The 27,319-nt window shown below is 45.1% G+C and overlaps 2 protein-coding genes across 2 annotated transcripts; one reads left to right on the top strand and one right to left on the bottom strand.

Annotated features, from left to right (window-relative positions):
- Positions 1–7,601: 7,601 nt before the first annotated feature.
- Positions 7,602–14,364, bottom strand: BORCS6 (BLOC-1 related complex subunit 6). Its single transcript, XM_052781535.1, is given in 3 exon segments — positions 7,602–13,879; positions 13,881–14,294; positions 14,296–14,364. Coding segments are annotated over 3 exon segments (1,206 nt in total). The 3' UTR covers positions 7,602–13,156.
- PNRC1 (proline rich nuclear receptor coactivator 1) lies at positions 14,310–16,713 on the top strand. The gene is made up of 2 exons (XM_052781536.1): positions 14,310–14,900; positions 15,644–16,713. The coding sequence occupies exons 1-2, from the start codon at positions 14,472–14,474 to the stop codon at positions 16,082–16,084; spliced, it is 870 nt and encodes a 289-aa protein (XP_052637496.1). The 5' UTR covers positions 14,310–14,471; the 3' UTR covers positions 16,085–16,713.
- The last annotated feature ends 10,606 nt before the right edge of the window (positions 16,714–27,319 follow it).

The following is a 27,319-nucleotide window of genomic DNA, read 5'->3' as shown; positions in this document are numbered from 1 at the left end:
CAGACTGCTCCAGCGTGGGCCCCCCGTGGGGTCACAAGTCCTGCCAGAAAACCTGCTCCAGCGTGGGCTCCTCTCTCCACAGATCCGCAGGTCCTGCCAGCAGCCTGCTCCAGCACGGGCTTCCCACAGGGTCACAGCCTCCTTCGGGAACCCACCTGCTCCGGCATGGGGTCCTCTCTCCCCGGGCTGCAGGTGGATATCTGCTCCCCCGTGGACCTCCCTGGGCTGCAGGGGGACAGCCTGCCTCACCATGGTCTTCCCCACGGGCTGCGGGGGAACTCTGCTCCGGCGCCTGGAGCATCTCCTCTCCTTCTGCACTGACCTGGGGGTCTGCAGAGCTGGTTCTCTCACATCTTCTCACTCCTCTCTCTGGCTGAAGTTCCTGCTGAGCAGGGGTTTTTTTTCCCCTTCTTAAATCTGTTCTCCCAGAGGCACTACCACCGCAGCTGACGGGCTCGGCCTTGGCCAGCTGCGGGTCCGTCTTGGAGCCGGCTGGCATTGGCTCTGTCGGACATGGGGGAAGCTTCTAGCAGCTTCCCACAGAAGAAGTCCCCTTTAGCCCCCCGCTACCAAAACCTTGCCATGCAAACCCAATACAGCTCAGTATGGGTATAAAACTGTCCTTGTCCAGATGGACTTTTAGGGAGTTGTTCGGAGAGATTAAGGTCCTTGAGAAAGGGAAGGAGGTATGAAGATGACTCTGTACTTGCCTGAAATGAATTTCCTAGACCTATGACTAGTTTGCTGGGGTTTGGCTAACAATCTTTAAGCACTGTAAGGGTGCAGGCTGTTACTGGAAAATGTTAACACTGCTTCTTCAGAAAAGTCACTTTGTGAATTCCTGTATCTATCTCTGCTCTACAGAAACTGCTTTTCAAAAATCCCTTTGGGGAGAAAAATATCCACATATCTTTCCATGTACTGAGAGTTAGATCTGCTAAAATGAGTTTAGTATTGTATTTTTTACTATAATTGGATGTTTTGTCAGAGAACTGCTACATGACACATTCTCAGCTTTCTAAACTTCAGTGAAACTTTTATCAGTCATCTCAGTGGACTGTAACTCAGGCCCTACCTATACATGTTCTCTAACAGAGAATTAGAAAAATGTGCCAGCAAACGTTGGTACACAACAGGAGAGAGTCATGAATAGAACTAAAGTGATTTATTAAATGTAAATTATTGAACAATGACACAGAGATAGTCTCAAATGAGTATAAACAGTATGGACACAATGCTGGTTATACACAAGGGTATGCTGATTTGAAATAGGAAGCCTGTTTTGGTTGTTTGTATCTCAGATGCAAAGTTTGATTACCACAGAGGGAACAGGTAGAATGAAAAGACAAGGCATTTTGTCCTGAAACACAACCCACTTCATTATTTTCTGTTATTCTCTACACTGCAGCTTGTACCAGCTTCAAAACGGGTAGAGCTGTTGCTACGTTATCTTCTTTACCCACTCAGTAGCTGAAGTTTCAGCCAGGCAGAAAAGAATTTTCATACATCTAACAGCATAAAATTAAAATCCAAGGCATCGTTTAATGACTATTTCCAGTACAACCCTGCTTCTAGCTATGGGCCCCTTTCCTGGGAGCAGCCCAACTACCAGCACAAGCAACGCACTTTTGTGGGCTGTAGGTCAACAAGATTTGAGTGGTAGCAGCTGCAAGCCCTCCCCGAGCACGGCACTTATCTCAGCTGTGAGCATCAGGCTCGCACACCCTTTCTTCTCCTCGATTCCTCCCTTGCGCTGAGCAACTGTCTGTGCAGTGAAACAAGGCGGGGAATCAGTGCGGTCGAAAAGCAAACAAGCCTCCCCTCCCTCTTTGCTGGGCTCAGCTGGGTCAAGTTCCTCGCTCTGGTTCATTTTGTGGCTGCCTAAGCAGTACAGATAAACTCAGAGGGAAATGCAGTCGATGGTCAGGAACAAATGGGCAGGGAAGGGGCTGTTCAAGCTGCTTTAATGCACGCCTGGCATTGCCGGCAAATATCAAAACATGGCCTCAGTTTCTCTTAGATTTGTGATCTACCAAGGATCTGAAGCAAATTTGGGTCAGCTTACTGTGTGAAGCTGAACCAATAAAAGTACACAACTGACATTATTAACCCAGACCTTGAAACAAACATTTCACTCATACTTGTAACAGAAAAACCGTGTGTGAATTTTATTGCTGTACCTTTTAAGATTTCCAGTGTGGAAAAGACAAAGTTAAAACTCAGGACGGGTCTGGGATAACCATAGTCAGCAAACTATGGTTACATCCACTGTTGTTCCTGATCTAGCTATGTTCTTTTCCATCTGTTACTGACACCCACCGTCACCATAAAGAAGCTTTTTTTACCTTTGGGTGGCAAAACCACACGTACAAAAATTGGCAATTGCTTTCTCTTTTTTATGGGGTGTGGGCTACAAAGGATGGTTCAATTACATTCATCATCTGTTTTATGTTAAATGTTATTTTCTTCTACATGAACCATGGCATCCAAAAGCATGATAAATAAATGTGTATCCTGTTTCGACAGCATTAATCACCTCAGAGGTAAAGTAATTTATGTCATTGAAGGAGACAGTGGCTGCAGTGGGTACTTGCCAGCCCTGCAGACCCACGGTGATACATGCGACCCACCACCTGACCTATTTATTCTTTCTTCTTCCTTCTAGAGAAGCAACCAGGAGCCAGACTTGCAGATCCCCCTGTGGGATCTCTGATCCTTTTCTGCCCTAGGGGCATGCCACTTCTGCAGCAACTCACAAAAAACGCTCTTCTGCAGTGAGAATTCACTTTCAACCGTGCCTGCTATTGAATAGGTTTCCAAAATACAAGTATTTCAGCCTACTAGCACACTGACTGTGCCAACACAATGTAGGCACAAAGTGTATTTGTTGATGCACTTTTCCTGGAGGTAGTTTAAAACAGCAGTGCAACCTAGAAAAATGATCCACTGACCAGAAGGAAAGCTGGGAATGGAAAAAAGAGCTTGGTTGTGCCGTTCCCCAAGGTAACTAATAACTGAAAAAGGATCTGAAGAAAAAAATCCTAATAAATAAAATGGTATAGCAGAGAAACTTTTTCTCATGACTCCCCTGTGTTTACATCATCCAGCTGCCTTTTTACAGAATACATTATGTTAAAGATACACTACTGTGATGGGTTAACCCTGGCTGGATGCCAGGTGCCCACCAGAGCTGTTCTATCACTCCCCCTCCTTCTCAACTGGACAGGGGAGAGAAAATATAACAAAGAGCTTGTGGGTCGAGATAAGGATAGGAGAGATCACTCACCAATTACCGTCACGGGCAAAACAGACTCAGTTTGGGGAAAAAAATTAACTTGATTTATTACAAATCAACCAGAGTAGGGTAATGAGAAATAAAACCAAATCTCAGAACACCTTCCCTCCACCCCTCCCTTCTTCCCGGGCACAACTTCACTCCCGGATTCTCTACCACCCCCCCAGCGGCACAGGGGGACGGGGATGGGGTTTACGGTCAGTTCATCACACGTTATTTTCTGCCGCTTCATCCTCCTCAGGGGGAGGACTCATCACACTCTTCCCCTGCTCCAGCGTGGGGTCCCACCCACGGGAGACAGTCCTCCACAAACTTCTCCAACGTGGGTCCTTCCCACGGGCTGCAGTCCTTCAGGCACAGACTGCTCCAGCATGGGCCCCCCACGGGGTCACAAGTCCTGCCAGAAAATCTGCTCTGTGGGCTCCTCTCTCCACAGATCCGCAGGTCCTGCCAGGAGCCTGCTCCAGCGCGGGGTTCCCACGGGGTCACAGCCTCCTTCGGGAACCCACCTGCTCCGGCGTGGGGTCCTCCACGGGCTGCAGGTGGATATCTGCTCCACCGTGGACCTCCATGGACTGCAGGGGGACAGCCTGCCTCACCATGGTCTTCCCCACGGGCTGCAGGGGAATCTCTGCTCCGGCGCCTGGAGCATCTCCTCCCCCTCCTTCTTCACTGACCTTGGTGTCCGCAGGGTTGTTTCTCTTACATGTTCTCACTCCTTTCTCCGGCTGCCGAAATACCTCCGTCCCAACTTTTTCCTTCTTAAAAATGTTATCACAGAGGCGTTACCACTATCGCTGATTGGCTCGGCCTTGGCTGGCGGCGGGTCTGTCTTAGAGCCGGCTGGTATGGGCTCTCTCGAACACAGGGGAAGCTTCCAGCAGCTTCTTACAGAAGCCACCCCTGTAACCCCACCCGCTACCAAAACCTTGCCACACAAAACCAATACATACTGTGGGAGGAGATAAGGTCCCCGTAGTGCACATGGGGAAGTGGCTGGGGAAGGCAGCGTGGATTTCTCCTCCCATGGGAAAAGGCAACCCCATTCGTGGGATTGTCTTTGCTCAGGGACCTGGGTGTACTTGGTGGGTAATGCGGAAGGATGGGGAGACCCAGTGTGTGCCTCAAGGACATTTAACCTTGAGGGAAAAATAATCTGTGATGTGAGTTGTATGTTGTAGGAAGTAATGTAGCAGGAATGACCTGAACTGCAGAGGAGTGAACTTCGTAAGGAACCAGACAAGTGCATCGGTGACCCAAACCAAGCCGGTGTTGGTGCCCAACGATCGAACATACTGCTTCTCCTGTCCTGACCACTCATCTTGATGGATGGGGCCCAAGTCATAACCTGTGTGTGAACATCTGGAGGAGTGGAAGAAGCCCATGGAATATCTATCTGTTAAAGGACAGGGGATAGTAATTAATAAGAATGTATAAATCTGTATGTTGGGTATAAAAGTGGTTTAAGTATGTAGTTTCAGTTGCAAGTGTTGGTAAGAAGGGATTTCAGTAATGAGAATTAAATACAATGGCATGGTTAGAAGATATAGATGTATTGGGTCTGGCTGAGATGGAGTTAATACTCCCCATAGCAGCCCTCATAGCACTGTGCTCTGCATCAGTAGCTAGAAAGGTGTTGATAACACACCAGTGTTTTGGCTACTGCTGAGCAGTGCTGGCACAGCATCAAGGCTGTCTCTCCAACATTTTTGCCCCCCCCTCAACGGCAGGCTGGGGCAGGGCGAGATCTCGGGAGGGGACATAACCAGGACAGCTGACCTAAACTAACCAAACAGATATTCCATACCATATGACGTCAGCTCAGATATAAAAGCTAAGTAAAGGGAGACGGAAGGGGGGCATTTTTTGTCTTCAGGAGCAACCACTACGCGTACTGAAGCCCTGCTTCCCAGGAAGTGGCTAGACATCGCCTGCTGATGGGAAGTAGAGAATAATATCATTTGTTTTTCTTTGCTTTCGCGCGCGACCTTGGCTTTCAGTTTATTAAACTGTCCTTATCTTGACCCACGAGCCTTTGGTTATATTTTCTTCCCCCTGTCCAGTTAAGAAGGGGGAGTGATAGAGCGGCTTTGGTGGGCACCTGGCATCCAGCCAGGGTCAACCCACTACAACTACCTAGCAGGCGGCAGTGACAAGTCATGCTGCTGAAGGTACATTGTGTAACGAGAAGTTGATTGTCTATGTTCAACCCAGCAAACTTTTGTTTCCAAAGTTTTGTGCAAATGGCTATCAGCAAGACATTTAAATCAAAGTCTCACCTGCAGATTCGCAGAGAAACAAATGTCGTTCTGTCCCAGTCTTTGTCTATTTCTGAGACAAAGTATTCATCCCTATCTCCAAGCATAGCTCATAAATAACCAAGGACAAAGACTAAGTGCATGTGATTTCACAACCGTAAAAGCTGATGAACGAATGCTGCAACCAAAAATTTCTGCAGTGCTATGTAAATTCCAGTAGTCATCAACAAGTTACACAATTTTTCTGGTTAATATTAACACATAGGGGAAATGTGTTCCATGACTCCTACTTTACTGAATGTCCAAATCAGTTAGCTCACTTACAGTTCAGTTAAAGTGTAAGAAACAGACCCTGGTGTTTGGTTGGACTGAAGTCTTTGCAATCGTTGCTGATAGGTAGTTTAATAAAAAGGTTTTACATACTTATTAAGAACTGCCTAGTTGACCATTATTAAAACTTGAATTTTAACAGCGTTTAAGCTTGGCTTTTTATAGCTAATCAACTCAGTACAGCTCAGTATTATTTTTTGTTTTAAAATGACATTCTAACACTTATGTAGAATTTGGTTATGACTTGCGTTTGACTGCATCAGTGAAAGTAAGGGAAGAATAATCTTGTTAAAAAGGAATTTATTTGCCATACTGAAGTATGTACACATGAATCTTGGTGAACAAATGGGAGGATCTGGTTTGGCATATCCTGTACTCCTAATATGCAAGCCCATCCTTCTTTACCACTGTTCCTTTCCAAGGTTTGTTGCAAGTAATAAATATAACACATCCTAGTAAGTTTTCTAACTTCCACATAAATATATACAGCTCTTAGTAAAGTCAGTGAGAGCCCTGTGTGTGTGCATGCCAAAAAAAAGGAAGGCAGGGAGACCAGAATTCCATTTAGCAGTGGTCTTACTCCCGTATTTACTTAATCTATGATTAAAAGGAAAAACAACATAGTTTGCTTTGGGGGCTTGCATGTATTTTATAAATATTGCATCACCTCTCCACGTCACATGGCATTTGGTATCCTATAACCCCATGCTTAAGAGCCTATGCAAGCAGCAGTATCTCTTACCAGATAAATCACAGCACACACAGTTACACCAGTATTATTTTGCAAGTAGTTTGTTCAGTTTGATTTGCATTTGTTAGCATATTACTAAAGTAAATCAGAAACAAGTAATAAGACCTAGATCTCTTCTGTTACAGATGTTGAATTTTTCTCTAATGCCTTCTGCTTAGTGTAGGAAGTAGAAATCTACTATCTATGTAGTTTCTGAGTTGCCAAGTCCCAAGGCAACTTGTTGATTTAAAAACAAGAGTTGGTATTCCGGATACAAGGAGCTTTGCAGAAGACAGCAGCAAGGAAGGCACAGTGAAAGCAAGGGTAAGGTAATTTACTAAGAGATTGTAAAGAATAAAGGAATGAGTGACATCAAAAGAGAACAGGCAGCCAAGGACTTGCAGATAAACATTTTGAATTTGAGGCAGAATACGAATGAAAAACAAGAAGGGCAGCTGAAGGAGGACGTAACTGAGCTAAATAAGAAGGATAGTGCCTTGGTAGTACGATGACAACACTGATGTAGTAAGTCATGCAACTGAAGACGGAAGATAAGTGGGACAAAATAACAACGCTGAGAACTGATGAGGCCCAGAACAAGGTTTTGCCAGGGGGGAAATGCAGCACAACTGGTGGCTGTGGAAAATGGTGAACGGGGTGGGGACAGGGACTGTTCTAACTATCCAAATGCTCTCAGCAGACTGAAGAAAGCTGATGACATCGGAGCAGGAGAGATGAAAGACTTGTAGTTGCACATCTCTTTCTTTAAAGAGGGAAACAAAACCAAACTAGATCCATGTCATCAACTAGAAATGGCACACGGAAAGTTTTGGAAAATGGAAAATCCCAATCTTGCTCAGCAGTGAGAAACTCCCCTCTCCTTCCAGCTGAGGACACGTCACTGGAAAGTCCCAGCCTGAAAAAAAAATCCACCGAGTAAACAAATCGCGTAGGCAGTGAAAACAGAAAGAGGAACAAAGTCAAATGATACTTTGATTTTAAAGGAGTTTATTTTCACGTTAGCATTCCCTTGAATGGCAACAGTTCAAGTTCAGACAAGAAAAATCTCATTAGAGTGAAAATGGCTGGTAAACGTCGCTGCTGATATTAGGCCATAGAAAGCAAGCTCATTTATTAAAAAGCTAAGATTTCAACTTGGGATTTTTTGGATTTTCTGCTACTGAGTGTAGTCAAACGATCCCAGTGACAAGCCAGATACCCAGGATTATTACATTGCTGTAAAATCAGAAATTATTGTCTGGCAAGTTTGTGGCATTTTCTTCCCCTTCATTTACATGTACCTCCAGACAAGGAAGCTGTCCTTAACAAAGCGCTTGTAACAATTCACTCTCTGTCTTACAAGCAAGTTCAGTGCTGGGAATTTCTCCAGCACTGTCCATAAAGTAAACAAGGAAAAACCATGGCTGGTCACACTGAGACAAGAAATACACTGTTGGACAAAATTCTAGGATTCTTCCCTCTCTAACTAGCATTCATGAAAATAAAAATATTGACATAAATTATTACCCTTCTCTGAAGAAAAATCAACTTTTAACAAAGGTACTTCATTACTGTGAACAGCAACATTAACTCAAATTCTGGAACCAATTACAGTGACAGCGCTTTCTAGCTGTAATCTAGGAAAATAATCAAGACAGTTTTAACTCTGCTTTTCTGCTCTCCCAATTAATGAATGTTGCTGCATCATGACCGATGTACACAGCAGTCCAACCCTGCTAACGAACAACAGATGCCAGTTTTGCAAGTGTTGTGTAGACTGCCCATCTCCAACCCTATCAATATTATAATTAAAATGTAGTATTTTATTTTCTTTAAACTCGGGTTCTCTTAAGTCTCATCAGGATTCAACACTACTGCAAGAGCCATCTCAAGCACGTTACCCTTCACAGCCACAACTACTATTATTTATGAAACTGCCTAAGAGGATCAATTAGCAGTCTTGGGGTGGCAGGGGGGTATGTTTTTTTATTTAGGTTTGGGTTTTGCATTGCTTCTAATGTGTATAAATAGTAGGAGGGAACCAGAACTGCAGGAAGGTTTGGAATTTTGATTCTTTATCATTTTTCCTGTTACAAGATAAGGGCGTAATGCTACTATTGTCGTAACAGGGGGCAGGAGGATCTTGACTTCTCAGGTGGAAGCTTGGGGCCCAAGTCCGTTGATCACGTCTCTACTTCTGGAGCTTTGAACAGCAAAGAATAACGATGACAAAAGCTTTCCCCAGGCACTAAGCTGGAGCAGCAAATGTGAAACACAGCTGAGTTTCAGTTCCTGCATCTGATGCAATAACTGCGTTAAGCTTTCTAAAGGAGAAATGTCACAAATCTCTCTCTTCCATGTGTGCTCTTACATGCATGGCAGGAGGGTCCAGGAAATGTTTCCTGAATGGGGCCAGGGTGGGGACAGAAGTGGAGACAATATTCACAAAAACATACTAATTGGACCCTTGACGATTTTTACAAAAATGTCCTTTTCTCAAAGCAATTTCCTAGCAATAAAAGCAGGTTGTGACAGCAACATAGACACAATCTGCTGATCGTTTAAAGGGTTTTTTTTCAGGTGTACACACCAGCATTGATGAGGATGAGGTAGCGTGGCATCTGACAGCAAGAACCCGTCTTATGTTGGATGACACCTATTGCAAGAGGCCTCTATCTTTAAGACTTTTCAGTTTCAGCTCACACAGTTTGCTACAAGAGCTGAACTACTAACTCCTCTGGAAAGCTGCTGCTGATTTTGAAGCTTTAAAATTAAGGTTTTTGTCTTCTGGTAGTACAGCCATGCTATTTGAAACCATTTTAAAATAGCTCCCTCTTTAATGCTAAGAGGTATGCTCTTGGATTCAACTCACATGCTGCTCCTCATGCTGGCAACTCAGTCAAGACCTTACTCATGGGAATAAGTACCGCCATAAATCTGGACATTCCAGCCAAAAGACTTATGTATTTTAGTGTCTGGCTGGCAGCAAGACACACAAAAAGTTGATATATTTACTTATTGAATAACTGATGCAATTAAGTAACACTGAAAAAAAGCCTTAAAGGTAAAATGTCTGTGATGTTCATTCCTGCTTTGGGTGACTGGTTCTTGTTTTCAGCTGTAACAAGGTTTTATCTGGTAAAGCTCCTTTAAATAGCATGGATATGGAATCAGTTCAGAGTCAGGGAATATAAAACCCCAGGAAGGAGGGAAGAAAAAGCCCGGAATGAAGCAGAACCAACCACACCTTCATCAGAAAAAGGGTTTCTATAGTCAGATCTGACACTTGTCCTGAAGAAAAAAAAAAATTACCAAACTAACCTAATTCCTAACAGAGTAACCTAAATCCTAACAGAGTCACTGGCGGTTATCAGGGCAGGGAAGTCATTCCTGGCGCACGGCTAATTCTGTATCTGGCTTTGCTTAGTGCTCTGCACGTCATTTTATGTTGTTAGTTTTCTTCTTTGACCTTGTCCATCTCAACGAAAGTTCACTTGGCAGTTGACGAGGAAAGGAAAACCAGACCAACTGTAAAGCTGAGTGACTAAGCAAGAAAATATATGCAAACCCATTCGAAGGTCTTGGAAAATCCAAACATGTTTTTACTCTGCTCACTGATCGGTTAAGCAAAAAAAGGCTAAAAGAACCTGAAAGCTTTCATGCTCAACATCCCTAAGTTGGAAAGTGCCAGAATTACCACAGGATATGCACAAGAAAGCCTGGACTGGGATCAAAAAAGCGGTACAGAAGTCTCTGGCTGCAGAAGGACCAGGTTGACCAGAGGCTACTGAGCTGCACGTAGCTCACAAGCGGTTCACATGGGACTCCAAGGGCAGGGCTGGCACAGGTGCTGGCAAGTGTCACCATTCCTGCAGCAATGGAGGCCAGTATGGACAGGGGGGCTGGAAACCACAGCAGCTATGTGATGACATAGCGATATCGACCGTGGTGGCACAGAACAGGCTTCCATCGTTCTGGCCATGCCTGCCCCAGGGACGGCAAATGTATGAGGCAGACACCTGGTAACAGGAGCCACTTCACCTAGCTTGGCTAAGTCTGCCCTTCAAACAAGCTGAAGCTTTCAGACAGACAGTAAAAACCAAAACCAAACAGTGTAATTACTGCTTCCTTCATGCCTGTAATTCACTAGTCATCCCTTTTTCATCACATGAATGACATCATTGTCAGAAATTACTGCCCGAGGTCCTAGACTGAAACTGGCTCTGCAATCACATTAATGAGTCTCTGTGCAGATGCGGGAGCAGAGTTTAAATTAGCTTTCAAATTATTTTACCAAATAAGAAAAGCAATAATAATTAGGAACTGAAACACTTCAACAACAACTAATCACTAGCAAAAATATGAAAGTAAACATTTTATTCTACAGACTTGACAATTTTAGCAGGGAATTAGCATTCAATGTAGGGGACTGCAAATGAAATGCTATCTAAAACCAATAGCATACTGAAACACATATGCTTTAAAGGCTTCACCTTAGCCTGTATGAATGAAGGTACATATGCAGCTGTACATATGTGGCTATACAAATAAGCTTGCAGGTCATTCCTGTACATTTCAACAATACTCACAAGTTAAGCAAGATCAAACTTTGGTTTTCACTCTTGACATATACAAAACATACTTGGCAAAACTCCTGCATCCCCATGATAGAGAAGTTCAAACTTTCCCAAGAGTAACACCCCAAAGATATTAAGAGCACAGCTGTTGTGGTGGTGTTAAGAAATCTTTAGTGTCTTCTAGGCCCATGGGCAGGGGCCGTTAGGTTCTCCTTTTTCTCTCCGCTAACCTCAGACCTCTGGTCCCTTTCTGGAGCCACAGCTGTTTCCCAGAAGACAGTACCATGAGAGCTGTGACCACAAAGAGCATGACCTTCTTCATGAGCACAGCCCACTTCTCCCAGTGCCAGGGCTTCAAGGCCACAGGTGAAATACACCCCTGTGCTGAGGGAAAGACATGGCCATGTTGAGAAGCCCAAAACAGGCCAGAGACTGGTATCATGCAAACCAGGGTGGCATAAAACTGAATCATTTTGTTAAAATTCAGTATTGCCTACACGCAGAAGCACAGCGTATCAGAGCGTCCGCCGCTCTCTCGGTGTTTCTAATGAGATTATGGTGGGGTAACAGCTGCACCCATCATAAACCCATCTGCTCTTCAACCAAAAGTTACAGGACTTGCGTAGTATTTCAAGCTACCTTTGCTCCAAGGCTTTTGGGAGCCGCTGGTCACGGAAAACACTATTATACATACATAAGATCACAGTGATCATTTCTCTGCTGAAATCTTGTTACAAACACATTCGTGACCTAAATGGGATTGCTAAGAGCATCACCTAAGAGGCTAGTTGCATAGGAACCATAGCGACCAGATAATTCGGCTACTCTCAGGCCTCAGAGGAAATACTTACTGATACAGCAAAATCACTTCTGCATACAGTGATGCATATACAAAAGCTTCAAGTTATACAAACAAATTCTCCCAAAGCACCCATTTTATGTCAGTCATACACCCATGTAATGTCATCACATATTCATGTTCCTCATCTAATTAAATAGGCGCTTTCCCAATTGAAAAAAAAATCCACACAAAATCACAGGATCATTTCACAGCGAGGCCATTTAAACTTCTACACTGTGAAAACTGTAGAAACTAATAGAGGCAAAGCATATTTATTTTATCCAAAAGCTTTTATTTAGAACTTTGCATATAGATTTGTTCTTATCTGAATCTCAATTATATTCCATGGATTCTACATTCCTCGCAGAAAGCAAGTGTCTTTGCTATATATATTAAATTTCCTCTTCTCTTACAACTGTGCCCTGTAAGAGACAGCAGCGTTCTGCGTGTTTATTTGCTGTAACAGCAGAAGTGAGAATTACTTGTCAGGCACTAAGTCAACTACAAGTAAGCACGTATGCCTTTAAGCATCAAGCAAGTGTTCACAACAATTTCGAATTTGGTAAAAAAAAAAAAAAAATACTGACAGCTACTTTTAATTAAGATTGGTTAGTTCTTCCTAGCCCTCAATAAATAGAAAGCATAAGGCATGTGGGATCCAAATTCTTTAATGGAGCTGAAGCTAAAAAGCACCGCCTGCCGTGTACCCCGCGATTTCAACCGGGACCTTTTCCTTCATCGGTTGCAAAAATTTCACTTCCTCCAGATTAAGGCCAGCGGACTGGCCACAGCTGTCGGCTGCTCACGTACAGGGGCGCACACACACGGAGGGAGGGAGGGAGGACGGACGTCCAGGCGAAGAGCTGAAGCCGCCCTGTGCGGGCCCGCTGGCGGGGCTACCGGAGGGGGAGGCGGGCAGCCGCCGGGCCGGGGCTCCTCGGAGCGGCCGAGCCCCCCCCGCGAAGGCCCAGCGGGCCCGCCGCTGGCACAGCCAGGGCGGCGGCGGCGGGGCCCCGCTTTCCCAGCCCCGGCGGGCTCCTCGCTCGGCACGCCAGCGGCAGCGGCAAGAGCGGCGGGGCGGCGACCCCCCCACACACCCCCACCCCGCGCCGGGTCGGGTCGGCGCTACTTGCAGAGCCCCTCCAGCCGCTCCAGGGTGCCCTTCATGTCGCGGATGCGCTTGGCCAGGGCGGGCACGGGCTGCATGGCGCGGTCCAGCTCCTCGCAGCGCGCCACCAGCGCGTACATGGCGCGGATGCTGAGGTCGGCCGCCTCGCCCAGGCTCTCCACCCCGTCGCGGTAGGTCTGGATGCAGCCCACGCTGAGGGCCGTCAGGGCCTGCAGCCCGCAGTGCACGTTGCGCAGCAGCTCGTCCACCTGCGCCGCCACCTGCCCGGCCAGGGCCACCACGTCCTGCAGCGCCCCGGGGTCGATGGCGGGGATGGAGGAGGCGCCGCCGCCGCCGCCCCCCGCCGCCGCCGGCGGCGGCTCGCCCCGCGGGGCGCCGCTCAGCCGGATCCGCCGCTCCAGGTTGTTGGCTACGAACTGGGTGAGGCGCCCCTCGCGCAGCACCGTCCCTTCCAGCTCCAGGGCGCTCGCCAGCGTCGCCCGCCGCCCCTCCGGCAGCTGACGCCCCGCCGCTGCCGCCGCCGCCCCGCCGCCGCCGCCGGCGGCCAGGCTCAGCGCCTCCAGGCTCCGCTCGTCCCGCCTCCGCCCCGCCGCCTCACGGCCGGGTCCCTCCTCCTCCTCCGCCGCCGCCGCCGCCGCCGCCGCGGCCGCTGCCGGGGGCCGGGCGGCCGCCGCGGGCCGCGGCGCCGGCACCTCCATGGCGGGCGACGCGTGCGGGCGTACCCGCCGGCGCTCCGCCGCCCAGCAGGGGGCGCGCCGCCGCCTGTTTACGTCTCCCTCGATTGGCTGCGGAGCGGGCGGGGGCGTGGCCGCCGCTGTTTGTGCGCCGCCCGATTGGCCGGCGGCTCTCGCAAGGAGAACCGCCCGTCCCGTCCGTTCGCTTCGCACTGCGGGCCCGTGACTCGGAGACGGGGGCGTGCCCGCTGCTCGTGTCCGCCCGGATTGGGCGGCCCGCGGAAGCGGGCGCGGCCCCAACTGTTTGTGTCGCTTCCGATTGGCCGGGGCGGGGCCAGAGAGGCCACCGTTTCGCCGAGATTGGCGGCGCCCGGTGAAGGGGCGTTCCGCTCGCGCCATCCTCGCACGGCGATTGGCGCGGGGGCGGAAGGGGGCGTGCCCCGCTCGGGTAACAACACTGGGGCGCCGCTGGCTGCTCCTTTCACTCCCCCGCCATGTTCTCCTAGCAGCGGATCCGATTGCGCCACCATCTCAGCCCACAAAGCCCGGGCAGACACTCGCCAGCGACCCGACCCGCTCACCCCCGCCTGGGCTCGACCCCTCTCCCCGCTACAGCTCTGGGTACCCACGTCCCACCATGGTCACCACCACGGCGCCGCCGCCCTTCCTGGCTCGGATCTCGGCAGGCACCGAAGACCCCCGGCGGCTGCCCTCCGCTCTTCTCCAGCGCCTCCGGCGAGGGGACAGCAACTGTGAGAACCAGCCCAGCTGCTGCACGGCGGGCCCGGGGGGCAGCGCGCGGCCCGCGGTGAAGAGAGTCCGGCGGAAGAAGGGAAAGATCCGGCCCAGCGCCGCCGGGCTCCTGCCCAGTCGCTACCAGCAGTACCAACAGCATCGCGCCGGCCTGGGGAGAAGGACCCCGCTGGGAACGCACGGCCCGGGCGAACTTCGCGCTCACCCCGCGCCGACGGCCTCAGCCGCCCCCGGCATGGTAACGGCCCCCCCGGAGGAGCCCCCCGCGCCCGCCCCCTCGAGACCCGCGCCCGGCAAACCCCTCAGGAAGGAGGTAAAGACGGGGCTCCGCTACTTTTGCTCACTTCTTGCCCCCCCCCCCCCATCCCGTTCTCCCGCGCTCTGGGAGCCGCCAAGCCGATGCCCCCCCCCCCTTCTCTCCGCGGGAGGCGGGCAGCGAGCGGCTCGCCCCCCCCCCTTCGCCCCCTGCGTGCGTGTGGACGAGCGGGGGGGGGGGGGGGGGGAAGAGTTTCCGTTACGCCCGCTCGGACGGGGCGGGGCGGGGGGGTGGGCGTGTAAAGAGAGAAATCGCGGGCGGCGATTGGCTGCTCGGCGCCACCAATGGGCGCCCGCCGCTGCGCCCAGCAACAGCCGGATTTAGCCTGCTGGCCGCCGGCCAGCTGCCTCTGCGCGCGCAGGCGGGACGTGCCGGCGGCGCAGCGCCCCATGGCGGCGGCTGTGGAGGCGGTGAGCCGGTGAGTCCCCCGCCGGTCGAGAGGGCTGTGTCTGCCCGCCCTGCGGCTGACGGGCGCCGCCAGCGAGCGCGTACCTGCTCACGGAGGAGTTGCGGAAGGCGTGGGATAGCTAGGAGGTGGTCGGGTGGGGTGGTTAGGCTGCGTGAGGCGGCCCCCAGCGCCTCGGTGCGGTGCTTCGGGAGCCCGGCGGAGGGGCGGTGAGGGAACGGGTGTTGGAGTCCGGCTAGCGGCCGCCCCGGTGGCGGTTCTGTGCCTGTGCGCTACCGGAGGCACCTCTCGAGGAGAGGGGTCGTGTGTTGACGTGGATTCTTTGTCTCTGCAGTTCTTAAAGAACAAGATGGGAAAGACTGAGAAGGCTGTCATCCCCTACAGCCAGCCTGTTCACGGTTTACATCTGTGTGAACAACCAAAGATCAACAGACAGAAGAGTAAATGTAACGTGCCACTGACAAAGATCACCTCGGCAAAAAAGATAGAGAACTTTTGGCAAGATTCCGTATCGCCAGAGGTAACTCAGAAGCAGGAGAAAAAGCCACTTAAAAACACAGAGAACTTCAGAAATGCCAAGTCCAAGAAACCTGTCACCCTAACTCAAGCGAGCCAAAAAGAAAATTATGCTGGGGCAAAATTTAGCGACCCACCATCTCCTAGCGTCCTTCCAAAGCCTCCTAGCCACTGGGTGGGTGGCACAGCTGAACCGTCTGACCAAAACAGGGAGTTGATGGCAGTCCATTTGAAAACTCTCCTAAAAGTTCAAGCATAGTTTCCAAGATCTCCTGAGTAATTGGCAAAGAAAACTCCATCCAGGAAACTTAAACATGCCTTGTTGCAACAAAAATAGCAAAAGACTGTCAAGTCTTATAATCTCATTAAAAAATCCTTGTATTATATTTTTTATGGTTGTGTAAATAGTGTACATCATGTATTATGTGTATATTCTTGTTCATACTTTGAGAGGTACATTTTAGTTTTGTTATGAAAGGATGTATTTTGCACTGCCTGAATGGTAGATGTCTTGTATATAAAATACGGACAATTTTAAGTGTGTGCTTGACACATGAAGACTTGACTTCATTTGCACAAGGTAATGAAAATTTTGGAAGGAGAGTACAGCTTTCTGATTTTAAGGTTCCAGATCAAATGTGAATGTTTTATTCATGCACTACTGACAATAGTTTTACATTCTGCGTCCCAATAGATTATAAACATGGAATTTTCATACAAATGTGAAGTTTTGCTCTCTGCTCTGGAAACAGTATCTGGAATTCCTGTTCATCTGTTTGTTTTTAAAATTAACTGGAATTTGAGTAAAATTCCAACCCATCAATTTGAGCACTGCTAATTTCTTTAAAGAAAAAATAAAAATTAAAAAAAAAAACTAAAAAAAGAAAAGAGCAGAGCTTTCTGCCAAAAATCCAATTGGTCACTAAAAAATTAAATAAAACAATTTGGCCTCCCCTTAATAATGTCTCTGTTTTTTCTTTTGTGTGTGTGTGTCAAGTATGTGAACTTAAATAACTCCATTGTATTTTCATACATCAGTAGGAATATTTTGTCCTTCTCAGCCTTTAACTATCCAAATAATTAAGAGATTCCATCGCTCATTAAGAAATCCCTGTGTTTCCTTTATCCTTCCATTTCTGGAAAATTCAGATTTCAAGAAAGTTGGGCAATTACACACTCATTCATGCTGCAAGGCTCATTAACTATTTTCATAGTAAGTGGTTATTAAACTAGTTGATACTGAAAAGTAGCAACAGCAGAAAGATATGGGTGGGGCAAGTTAAACTTCATATTTTTCACCAGATTTGTCGCTTGCTGAGAGCTATGCTGGAAATGGTATTCTTCTGATCCAAAATTCTTAAGGTATTGTAGATTAGTCTGATAGGCATGTTGAGGAGATAACAGATTCGCAGTTACTTTGCTAATCCGGTATTAAGATTAATAAAGCGGGGAATAATGTGAAATTTACATAAGATAGAAAAGCATTTTTAAGTTTTTGGATCCACTGAAAAAAAAATTCTCTGGGCACTAGTGTCCTAGGAAGGATACATAGGAATTTGCACCATGTGCACTACTGCTTCTGATAGCATCACTTTGTTATGTGTGTGGGAATTGGCAGTACTTGTTAACATAGCCCTGAACTGAGATTGGTCAAAAACTTAAGGGAGAATTTCTTTGTTTATAGGAATTAATTATATAGTTGCAAAATTTTTCATTACAATGCTATTAGGATATTTAATTATATATGTTCTAACTAAGAGTTCATACAAAATTTTTGGTCCACCCCAAAGACTTCCAGGTTCGCTGCCTTGCAAGATAGACCTGGATTACTTGATAAATGATGGTACATGCTTGAGGTAACGTATGGCTTCAGCAGCCCAGTTTGCTGCCTAATCTAAATACTCAGTAATTCAGCGTGTCCTAGCTGGCCTTCTGAAAATGAACAAAAATCCTCGTCTTTTTAATTTTTTAATAAATGGTATTAGGGCAAAGAAAAATTCTAGTGGAATCTCACTAAGGATGACTCAATTAGACCCTAAGTCCCCATTTACTATACTTGGTATATGCTATACTGACCTGATGTTGTGCTTTTTTTTTTTTTTCTTCTTCTTCCTGTTTTCTTTTGCCTGAATGTCGTCAAGCGCAAAGGAAAATGCCTTTAGCTATTCCCCATAGCTTTAGGCAATGGTTAATTTTGTCAGCTGAACTTGTGATTGTCTTGAATCTTGATTAACTAGCTTGACAAGAGCTAGTTTCCATCAGCCATGTAGGTTGGCATTATTTAAAAGGAGGTATCCTTTTTTCCCCTGATTGTTATCTCTGTTACCATCACCTTCTTTCCTTCCCTGCTCCCTGGAGCTGACATCACGTTACGTAGTTTGAATGCTAAATCTGATCCTACATAAAATTTGCCAAGGTAACATACCTCTTTGTTTCTACCCTGATTTGCTGACACATCCCTGGGGATTACAAAATCCATTAAATGTTAAGTGCCAATAGTTCTTGGCTCCTCAGCCAGTTCTTTTAAAGCTGTTGAGACTTGTGAAGTCTTGAAAATTTAAAACTTTTCATACCTTGTTGGACCATAAAGGTTTTCAGGGTAAGATAATGTTTCTTCCGGTCTTTCCAAACAGTGCAAAGAAAAACCTTAATTTAGCTTCTGGCAGAAGTGTTGGGACACTTCATGTTTCTATCTTGTTAAGATCTTTGGGTTGAGTCCCTTCCTGGCCAATGGATTTGAAAACTAGGCCTACACGCAGTATATACTTCAGCAAGATCGCCTGAAAAATCAGGGCATCGTCTCGTCTTAGGACCATATTCTGCACTTAATTTGTTATTTTCCCACTTTTTTCCTTTATCTTTCTACAGTATTTTCTTACAGGGATTTTTCACTTTCAGCGTTTCCTTCACTTTGACAGATTTCTCATCTCGGTTCCCTGAAGGCGAGGCATTGTATTACATGAACGTACTATTGTTTGAGTTTAGAGCCAGTAAATGAAAGAAAAACATTAATGTCATCTTTGGAGGACTTCTTTGCCATGTAATATAAAGTCCTTTGAAGTGAACAGCCTTTAAGGAAGAAAATGAACAAACTTAGTGGATGTGTTATCATGAGCTGGTCATGTGTCTGCTGTACAGGAATTAAATTAATTGCTTATTAAATCCTCAGAGTAAGGAAACTGATCATACTGCATTTTGGTTAGATAATGAAAATTACTTAAACAGAAAATCTTTAGTGCAATGCTGTGCAGAACTGCAGGGGTATCAACTGCGAGTTAACTACCAGCTTACTTTTAAACAGTTAAATGTCATGTGGTGATGGTCCTGAAAAATTAGCTTTCATGGAGCGCAGAAGTATCTGTTGTTGGGTTTTCATGGATGGCTAAGTTTCAGCCCATTAGACGGCTTCATTAACAATGGCTGGCTTGGTGCTCTACTGAAGCTAAAATGCTTCTGGCTCCTAATGCAACAGGAGCTAGAAACCCCGTGTGCATTTGAACTCTGTTACACCAGTATCTCTTCAGAGAAGCTGCTAAATTTTTAAGTAGTCTGTATATGAGGCTGTAACTTTTTCCATAAATTGAATTTTATTTCAGCTGATAAGTATTTTATCCAAGTAGTGTCATTTTAAGCAGTTCTTGTTACTATTTTCAGAGGGTATTTTTTAAGTTTTTGCATTATAAAGTATTTGATAGCTGCCACACTTCAGGATTTTTTTCTGCTTTACCCAGTTTTGAGATCAAATACGAAGCCTATAAATTATATGAAGCCTGAAGCTTATAGATTGGTTTTCATTGTAATTTTGGAAGTAAGTTTATTTCTGCATAGAAAGTCTTGACACTTCCATTATGCAGTTAAACACATTCCTTATTTTCTTCTACAACCGCTTGTAGTCTTTGAATTTTGATTTCACAATGCGTTCTTTAATTTTATTTTTTTCATAATATATGCCTGACTGAACTAGTTAAGGGGAATTATTTTCTGCTGTAATTTCTAAGAATGTTTTATGTTACAAATAACTGAGTTCTTACCCTAAAGGGGCTAGGAGGTAAGCAAGTAAGAAATAACAGATTGTAAAATGTTAACATTTACTGTGAAAAACTGATGCTACCTTGTTGAACAGGAACCAGAGTGTTAAATATTTTTGATAGCAGGAAATGTTTAGTTGCTGATTAAATGGAAAAGATTTATGAAGGGAACACCCATCAATTAAGGAGAAATACATTATCCAATAAAAGGACCTAACTACTGAAGTTGAGCAACAGAATGTTATCGGCAATGTGGAGGCTGTGAACTTTTTGTTTTGCATTGAGGTTGTAGAAGAACGTTATCAGAGCTAAGACCGGAAGGTCAAGAATGCAGCTGAATTTGAAAAAAAAATCCTCAGGAATTAATTTGCACAGCAAACACGTCCTAGCAGAGGTACCTCTTCCCCTGTGTTGAAGTCAGCATTCCTCTCTTAACTTTTTTTCCATGAGGTGATAAAATCTCATTTTTTCAACTCCCAGAAAATAGGCCTTTAGATTTTACAAAGCCCTGACTGCTGGAAGCGCTGCACTGGTACTTTTGTTTAACATTAGTCTAGTGACTTTACTATAAGTTACACATATTCAGGCTTGTGTGTGGCAGATGCGGTCATTTAGTCCAAGTGGTTCATAAACCCTTGTCTTCAGTTTGAGAATTACACTGGATATGGGTACTTACGCTGTAGGTTGCCACTGGTGAGCAAACTGGTGTGATTTCTGTAGTTTATACCTGAAAGAGGAAGTATTTGGGGATCAAGGGCTGTTCTTGTATTTATAGGACTTTTTGCTAAGTCTTTAGTTGTAGTTCAGTATATGGCTGTATATATTTCAAGAAGTGGTGTAATCATCATTGCTGTTTTGCCATTCTTAAGGTCATGAAGCATAAAGTTTTGAGGACATACTACTTCTACGGAAGATGTCACTTGCTCCTTTAATGCAGCAGTGTGCTTTCATCAGGTAGGTCTATGATGAACCTTAATTTGCAAATGTCCTTGTAAGTGGTGATGGCAATGGCCATCAAAATACAATTTACTTTGGTTTTTATTCCCTGAAACAAGACCTAGAGCTACATTCAGTAAAGGTCTTAGCGTATAGAGTCAGGCCTTTCTCCTGTTTTCTTTCTTTCATCACCTGAATCTTGTGTTCTTCACTGGTGACATAGCTGCACAAGAAAGAATAAGGTGTGCCCTTACTTAAAATAATATATAGCTTGAGATCTGTAATATGCTTATATATATATATATATCATGAAGCTTTTGTAAGTTGCATTCCTAGCATCAGAATATTCAGAAATTGCATGTTGTCATATTTAGAATATTGATAGGTCATTGTAGGAATTAATGGAGTAGTAAATTGATAGACCTTGTGCAAATTTTAGACACTATTTTTATGCAAGCACTAAAGAAAGTGCTGATACATTTTTGTGCCTTGTACTAGGAGTGATAAGGAAAAAATAATTGACGAGAGAGGTAGAAAAAAAACCCTGAAAAACAAGGTCAACTAAGACATAAGAAGCAGCATAGACGTTGCCACTGAATCATGTGGGAAGGGAAGATACTGCAGGAAACAACTATCTCCCGAAGTATCTGATGTTGCTGCAAATTTAGGGAATTTTAATGACTAGGTGAAATGCAATTTGCTACCAATTCTTGACAGGGACCATCTAGAGAAAGACAATATGAGCTGGCAAGTCTTGTAACTGACTTTGTCTGATCAGTACCTATTAATTACTAGAAATTGCACTTTGGCACAGCATTCTTAATGGCTAACGCTACTTTAGGTATCACAAAATGCTGGACAAGTGCTTACCGCTTTCAGGTTTCCACAGGTTTTTCGAAGTGGTCGGATAAAGTATGTACATGCATGGTAGCAGCCTTCATGTTTTACAGCTGGATGAACAAGCACACAGAAGCAAACTAGCAGGTTGTTCACTAACCCAGGAAGAGAACCACAGTTTCTGGAGCTCCAGCTAGGTTTTTCCTTTGCTAGTACACATGGCTGCTGTGTGATCTGCAAGTCTTCCTCATCCCACTGTGTAGTTGTAAAATGCAAAGAATATAATGTTCTGCTTTGAAGTGTTTGGCATTTGTGGTCATTGATAGGGCTGGGGAGATAAATCAGGCTGCATTTACATTTTGTGTTGTGTACGGTTTTATTACACAATAGCTTTAGTAATTTGCACACGAGATATGACTACTATACTTTTCTCCACCCCTGCTTTTGACCCTTTGATACAATATATAATCTATACACACCACTGTAATTTTCAGCTCATCCTCTCTGTCCTCTCCCCACAGCCAGCAGCGGGAAGGCTGATGGTAAGTCAAAAGTTTCTGCTTGTCGGCTGCTGCTCTCCACTGCTGTGCAAACATGCTGCAGTCAGCAGCTGGCTGTGGGCCATGAGCGTGCACAGTATCCTCATAGGTTCTGGAGTTTACGTTTGCTTTATCTTTAGGCTCTCCTTAGATCCTGGAAGACAGAAAGAGGCCCAGTCTTTCCCAAGAGAGAGGATCTTCCTACAGGAGGATGGAAGGAGAAGTTTATGAGTGACCCAGTCTCTCTCTACCACCAGCCAGTCCTTAAGACCTCGAGCCTTCCCATCACCTTCCCCGACTATCTGTTTTCTTTACTCTTCACTGCAGCTGCAAGTTTCTCTTTTCTTGTATTTCCCCCTAAATGCATTTCATCATTCTCAGTTTCCCTCAGTTCCCTGCAAATGTTCATACATGTAATTTTTTTCACCTGAAAAATTAATTTGAGTATGCCACATTCATCTGCTGTGTTCAGGGTACATTTCCTCCAAGAGAGAATGTATTTTTTTCTAAAGGACAGCTAGATTTTTACAAGATGCAATAATTCTCTTGAGATTTCTTCTGTCAACATGGTACGAATTGACCTGGCAAGCACATAGCACAAGCTTCAATAACCATAACATACTCCACTCGATATCCTGGAGGACTAGAAACGACTCTGATAAGCCGGTCTGCACAGATACGACGGAATTCATCTGCCAAACAGAACTCAAAAAACCCAAACAATTAGAGTTGAAGGATTGTTTCCTCCTGACCTCAGAGGTCAGGAAGGCTGAGAGGTCTGACCTGGGCTGGTTGCTGCCAGGAGGACATGCCAGGAAGATAAAAAAATGCAGTCTGCAGCTCTGAGACTCATGAACTGAGGCTCTTTATCTAATTTGCCAGGCCAGGTCTACTGTTCGAGGGCCTGTCACAAGTACAGCCTGCTTGCTGCGTGCGTCCAAAACTCCTCAGCCTCCTGCTTGCAGGACGGTGCCTTTCTGCGTGTTCAGTGATAGTTCAGTGGTTAGCTATATGTTTCCAACCTGGTTGTGTCCTAGGCGATTTAAGGTAAGAGTTTACACCGCTCCTTTGAGAGGGTCTTACAGTTTATATTCCTTTTTTAATTCGTTACCAGGTACCAGATCGGTTCAGTACCTACAAGGTCTGCTTTCCCTCAGGTACCATGGCAGAGTTAGTAAGTGCCTTCCCCAAAGCACTGAGTCATATATTTTAGGACAAAAAGAAAAAAAGTATTATACAGGCCACATATGCACCAAGCATACTGTTTATGATCTTCAACATCTACAGATCCCAAAGCCTGCAAGGTCTGTTCACATCTGCAGGGTGATGCTCTCTACCATTTGTAACAATTTCCTTTCTTCATTTCCCCGTCTCCTTCACCAATTTAATGGTAAGGGACTTCCCTTTTCAGGGAAAGGTTCCCTAAATTTACTTACCCGTATGGCAGTTTAGTTAATTACCCATCCACCTTCCCATAAAGTAGATCACAGATAAGATTCTGTTTGCTTTAATATGTATCTACATCTTCTGTCATGTTTTGGTAAAATAATCTTTTAGTCCCCAAGACAGCTATCATAACCGACTTCCAAGGGGAAAGGTTCAGACCCGTTCAAGACAGACCCCAATATATATGCAGGGCAGGGGAGATGGATGCATCTAAAAGCCAGACACAGGTGAGAGAAAGGTGTCAGCCCACTTACTCTCCATACCCCGGGCCTTAAAATTGCTGCTGCCAGTGCCCCATCCCTTTGTTATATTCCTCCTGACGTGCGTCACCTATTTCTTTGGCCTTCCCCCGCAGTCCCCATCCATAGTTCTCATTTATGGCAAATTATAGCCCTTCCTCCCTCACTGAAATAAATCATTCTCTCGTAATGCCTTACTATTCTGCTGCTTTTCTACCACATGTCTATCTACATGCATTTGATTAATTTCAAAATTATTTCCAATGTCCTTTGAGCTCTTGTGCTGAAACTACATTTTCTCTGCATAAATGAAAACAAATATGCCAAAGGCTTTAACATAGAACCTGTAGAGTTTTCTCCCATTTTGGCAAAGGGTAGAATTTCAAATTTATAGTAATAGAAATCAAATTCAACAGCAGCCATATGAGTGCTTGCTGCATGTAAGTTAACTTCCATAAAGAGAAAATGGCAACACAGGTGACATTACTTTGTCCACACAGGTAACTGTGGTCAACTAACTATGCCTGTGCAGAATGAAACTCCTATTTTCAAGATTTTTCATTTTTCACTCTTTATTTTTCAGTAATGAATTTTTATTTCTTTTGTTTTTCTTTATTTTTCTGACTGTCATGCTGTTCGGGATAAATGTTGAAGCTCTGGAAAGCCATAGCCGGGTACACAAAAATGACGGAGTAGCTTTGAAATTTCTGCCTTTAGGAAGTGTTGGGGTGAAGGGAGGGGTCAGGCAAGAACCCCCAGCTCTGGTGACCCCCCATCTGGATCACACAATCACCATCCTCTGTAATCCTGTGAAACATGCTGGATTTGATGGCAATGTCAGCATATTTCAGGCCATTCAGAGAAGGCAGCCTTCCAACAAAAAGGGGGTTTCCTTTTACTGCCCCAGAAGTAGCACCCTGTGAGAGAGCAACCTCCACACCTAAATATCCCTGAAATGAAACAGAAACTTCTGTACAGGCAAGACAGCCTGTTTTTATTCCTTCCCCCTGTGGCAACACTGAAGAGTTAACCTGTATTGCTATTGTAACTGATTACTTGCACTCTTCCAAACTGTCGCATTTTTATATCATTTTTAATGCAAACATGCCCTACTTTTCAAATACTGTAGGAACACAATGTGGAGATGGGGGGGGGGGTAAAAGTAATCTTGATCCAGTCTTGCAGTCTTGATCCAAATGCCAGCTTAGTCACAATTTTCTTAGGAAGGGCTTTGCTTACTTTTATCATTACTGAGGTGGTAACATGGGCTGAGCCTGAAGGATGGTGAAGGACGGTGCTTTCCCTCGGGGCAGACATAAGACAGTGAAGAAGGTGAAGGAGCAGAAAGCTGGTATGTGATGACCAAAGGAAGGAGCTCTTTGCTCACTTAGAAGCCTTTCTCCATATTGTCTTCCCCAGTTATAGCCGGCCCCCTGATCTCACCTTTTAAGGACCTCTAGCAAGTCTCCACCCTTCCTTAATTTCCTACTCCCAGGTCCCTTTCTTGCCAGAAATGCAAGGAATGTGTTTTACACACCCACTAGTAACTGGAGCACACTCGGTAACTTTTTGGTTCGCTTCCAGGGAGCGTTGACACCACACAGACAAAGAAATGATGAGGAAAGAAAAGAATTAAAAGAGAAAAAGTTAAAAACCTACGTTACTACTAATATAAAAGATGAAAAGCATTATGTGCGTGTGCGGTACAGAAGAAGGCTGGTACATTTGCTTTAACAGATGGAGTTACTGTGGCAGGTGTCTTTAAAGCGTACGCATACAGCTTTAAGTAGGCATCTGCACATAGCTTAAAAGTAAAGGTCCAAGTAAGTGAGTAGTAGGGGAAGTCCAGTGCCAGGGCCTCGTAGGGAATAGGCCGAGTTCCCTCTAGTGGCTTGCTCTGGCATTTCGCAGGGGGGGCCCCGACAGGTCCCCTTTGGGGAGCAGCAGCCCATCACCCATTGCAGCCTTGCCCAGAACCCATGCTTGTATTAGGTAGCTGGAGGGTATAATCACTGAGTAATTCCTGGTGAGGGCCTAATTGCAAGTTAATTTTAAGTGAGTTACATAAACAGATTAAATCAATCCTTCCCTGTATTTATTTTTCATTAGTTCACATGCAGATGCAACCACCCTTAAGAATTCCCCATCTGCTTTACTCTGCTGCTTCATTGAATTGATGTCCACTGCTAATACCTGCTGTTGCTAATACCTGCATTAGGCAGAGGCGTTGTGAGATCCCAGTGAGTCAAAATAATCTGTGGGATGTCGTCAGGCAGTTTTGGGGAAAGGCTCTGCAGATGGAAAACACAGCCAGCAGCAGCTGAATCTGTATTCGTGGCTCAGTGTAAAACGTTTGTTTTAAGTGAACATCAGGCAGTAATTTATTAGGTCAAAATATTGTTGAATTATTGTTGTACTGTTGCATTAGAACACTGAAAAGATAGTAAACAAGAGAGAATAGAAGAAAATTTAAAAAGTTAATGTTTTTGTTTTTCTTCAGCTCATGTTTTACCAAAAAGGCAGCTGGAAGATTAAGACAAAATGGGTTAGGCAGGAAACCTCCGTTTCTAAAAGAAAACATCCGGTGTGCTTTGGGCAGATAGTGTATTTTGTAAAACACAAACTTACGACATATTAATTACTGTGTCCCTGGGGTTTTAAAAATATAGAAGAACATATTTCCTGCTGTGAACTCATGAACTTTGGAGGAAATTGCAATAACTAGGAGTAAAACTGTACGTTGTTGTTCTCTGTCCTGTGTTTTTATCATAGGATACATAGTGTAGAAAATGCCATAAATGGAGGGCCTAAAAGTTAGACATCAATGTCTAACCTCAGCCTCAACTTAACAGTCAGCAAACGGAAAGGGGCACATTCAGTTACGGCAACTATTTTTACAGGTTTGGAGGACACTTTAAATAATTCTGTTTCTCAGAATGTCACTAGTTTATTTAGGCTGGTACCTGTCATTTTCAGTACTAACCTAGTCACAGCATAGAGGAGATAGGTATCAGGTCATCTACCTCCAAAGAAATCTCCTCTAAGCTCTTAGAGAATGGTATAAAATCTGATGCTTTTTCATCTCTCCTTCAAACTCTTCTTTTTTTCAATATTTGTAATAAATTTGATTAATTATGGTATTCATAAATATAAATAAATTGCAATACTTTTCAGGCCTGGTGGATTTCAGCTTCAGTGATATTTTGCAACAGTACATTCCATAGACTAGATGCCCATTAAGTGACAAATTCATTTTAAAAAAGATTAGCTGCTACATGAATATACAGGCAACCTATATGTCATAAAGCAAGCCATGACTTGATTGACAAAAATATTTAAGAAAAAAGAATGAGTCCTTTCAAAGTCCCCTTTTTATTAAAAGCATCCTAACTGCTGAAATCAAGTTACTTTTAACATGCCATCTTACTCTATATGAAGCTAGAATTAATCAAATTGTATTCCTGGACTG

The sequence above is a fragment of the Harpia harpyja genome, chromosome 3 (genome assembly GCF_026419915.1).
Source record: "Harpia harpyja isolate bHarHar1 chromosome 3, bHarHar1 primary haplotype, whole genome shotgun sequence".
Taxonomy (NCBI): Eukaryota; Metazoa; Chordata; class Aves; order Accipitriformes; family Accipitridae; genus Harpia; species Harpia harpyja.
The sequence above is the reverse complement of the archived record's forward strand: the minus strand, read 5'-3'. Positions and strand labels throughout refer to the sequence as shown.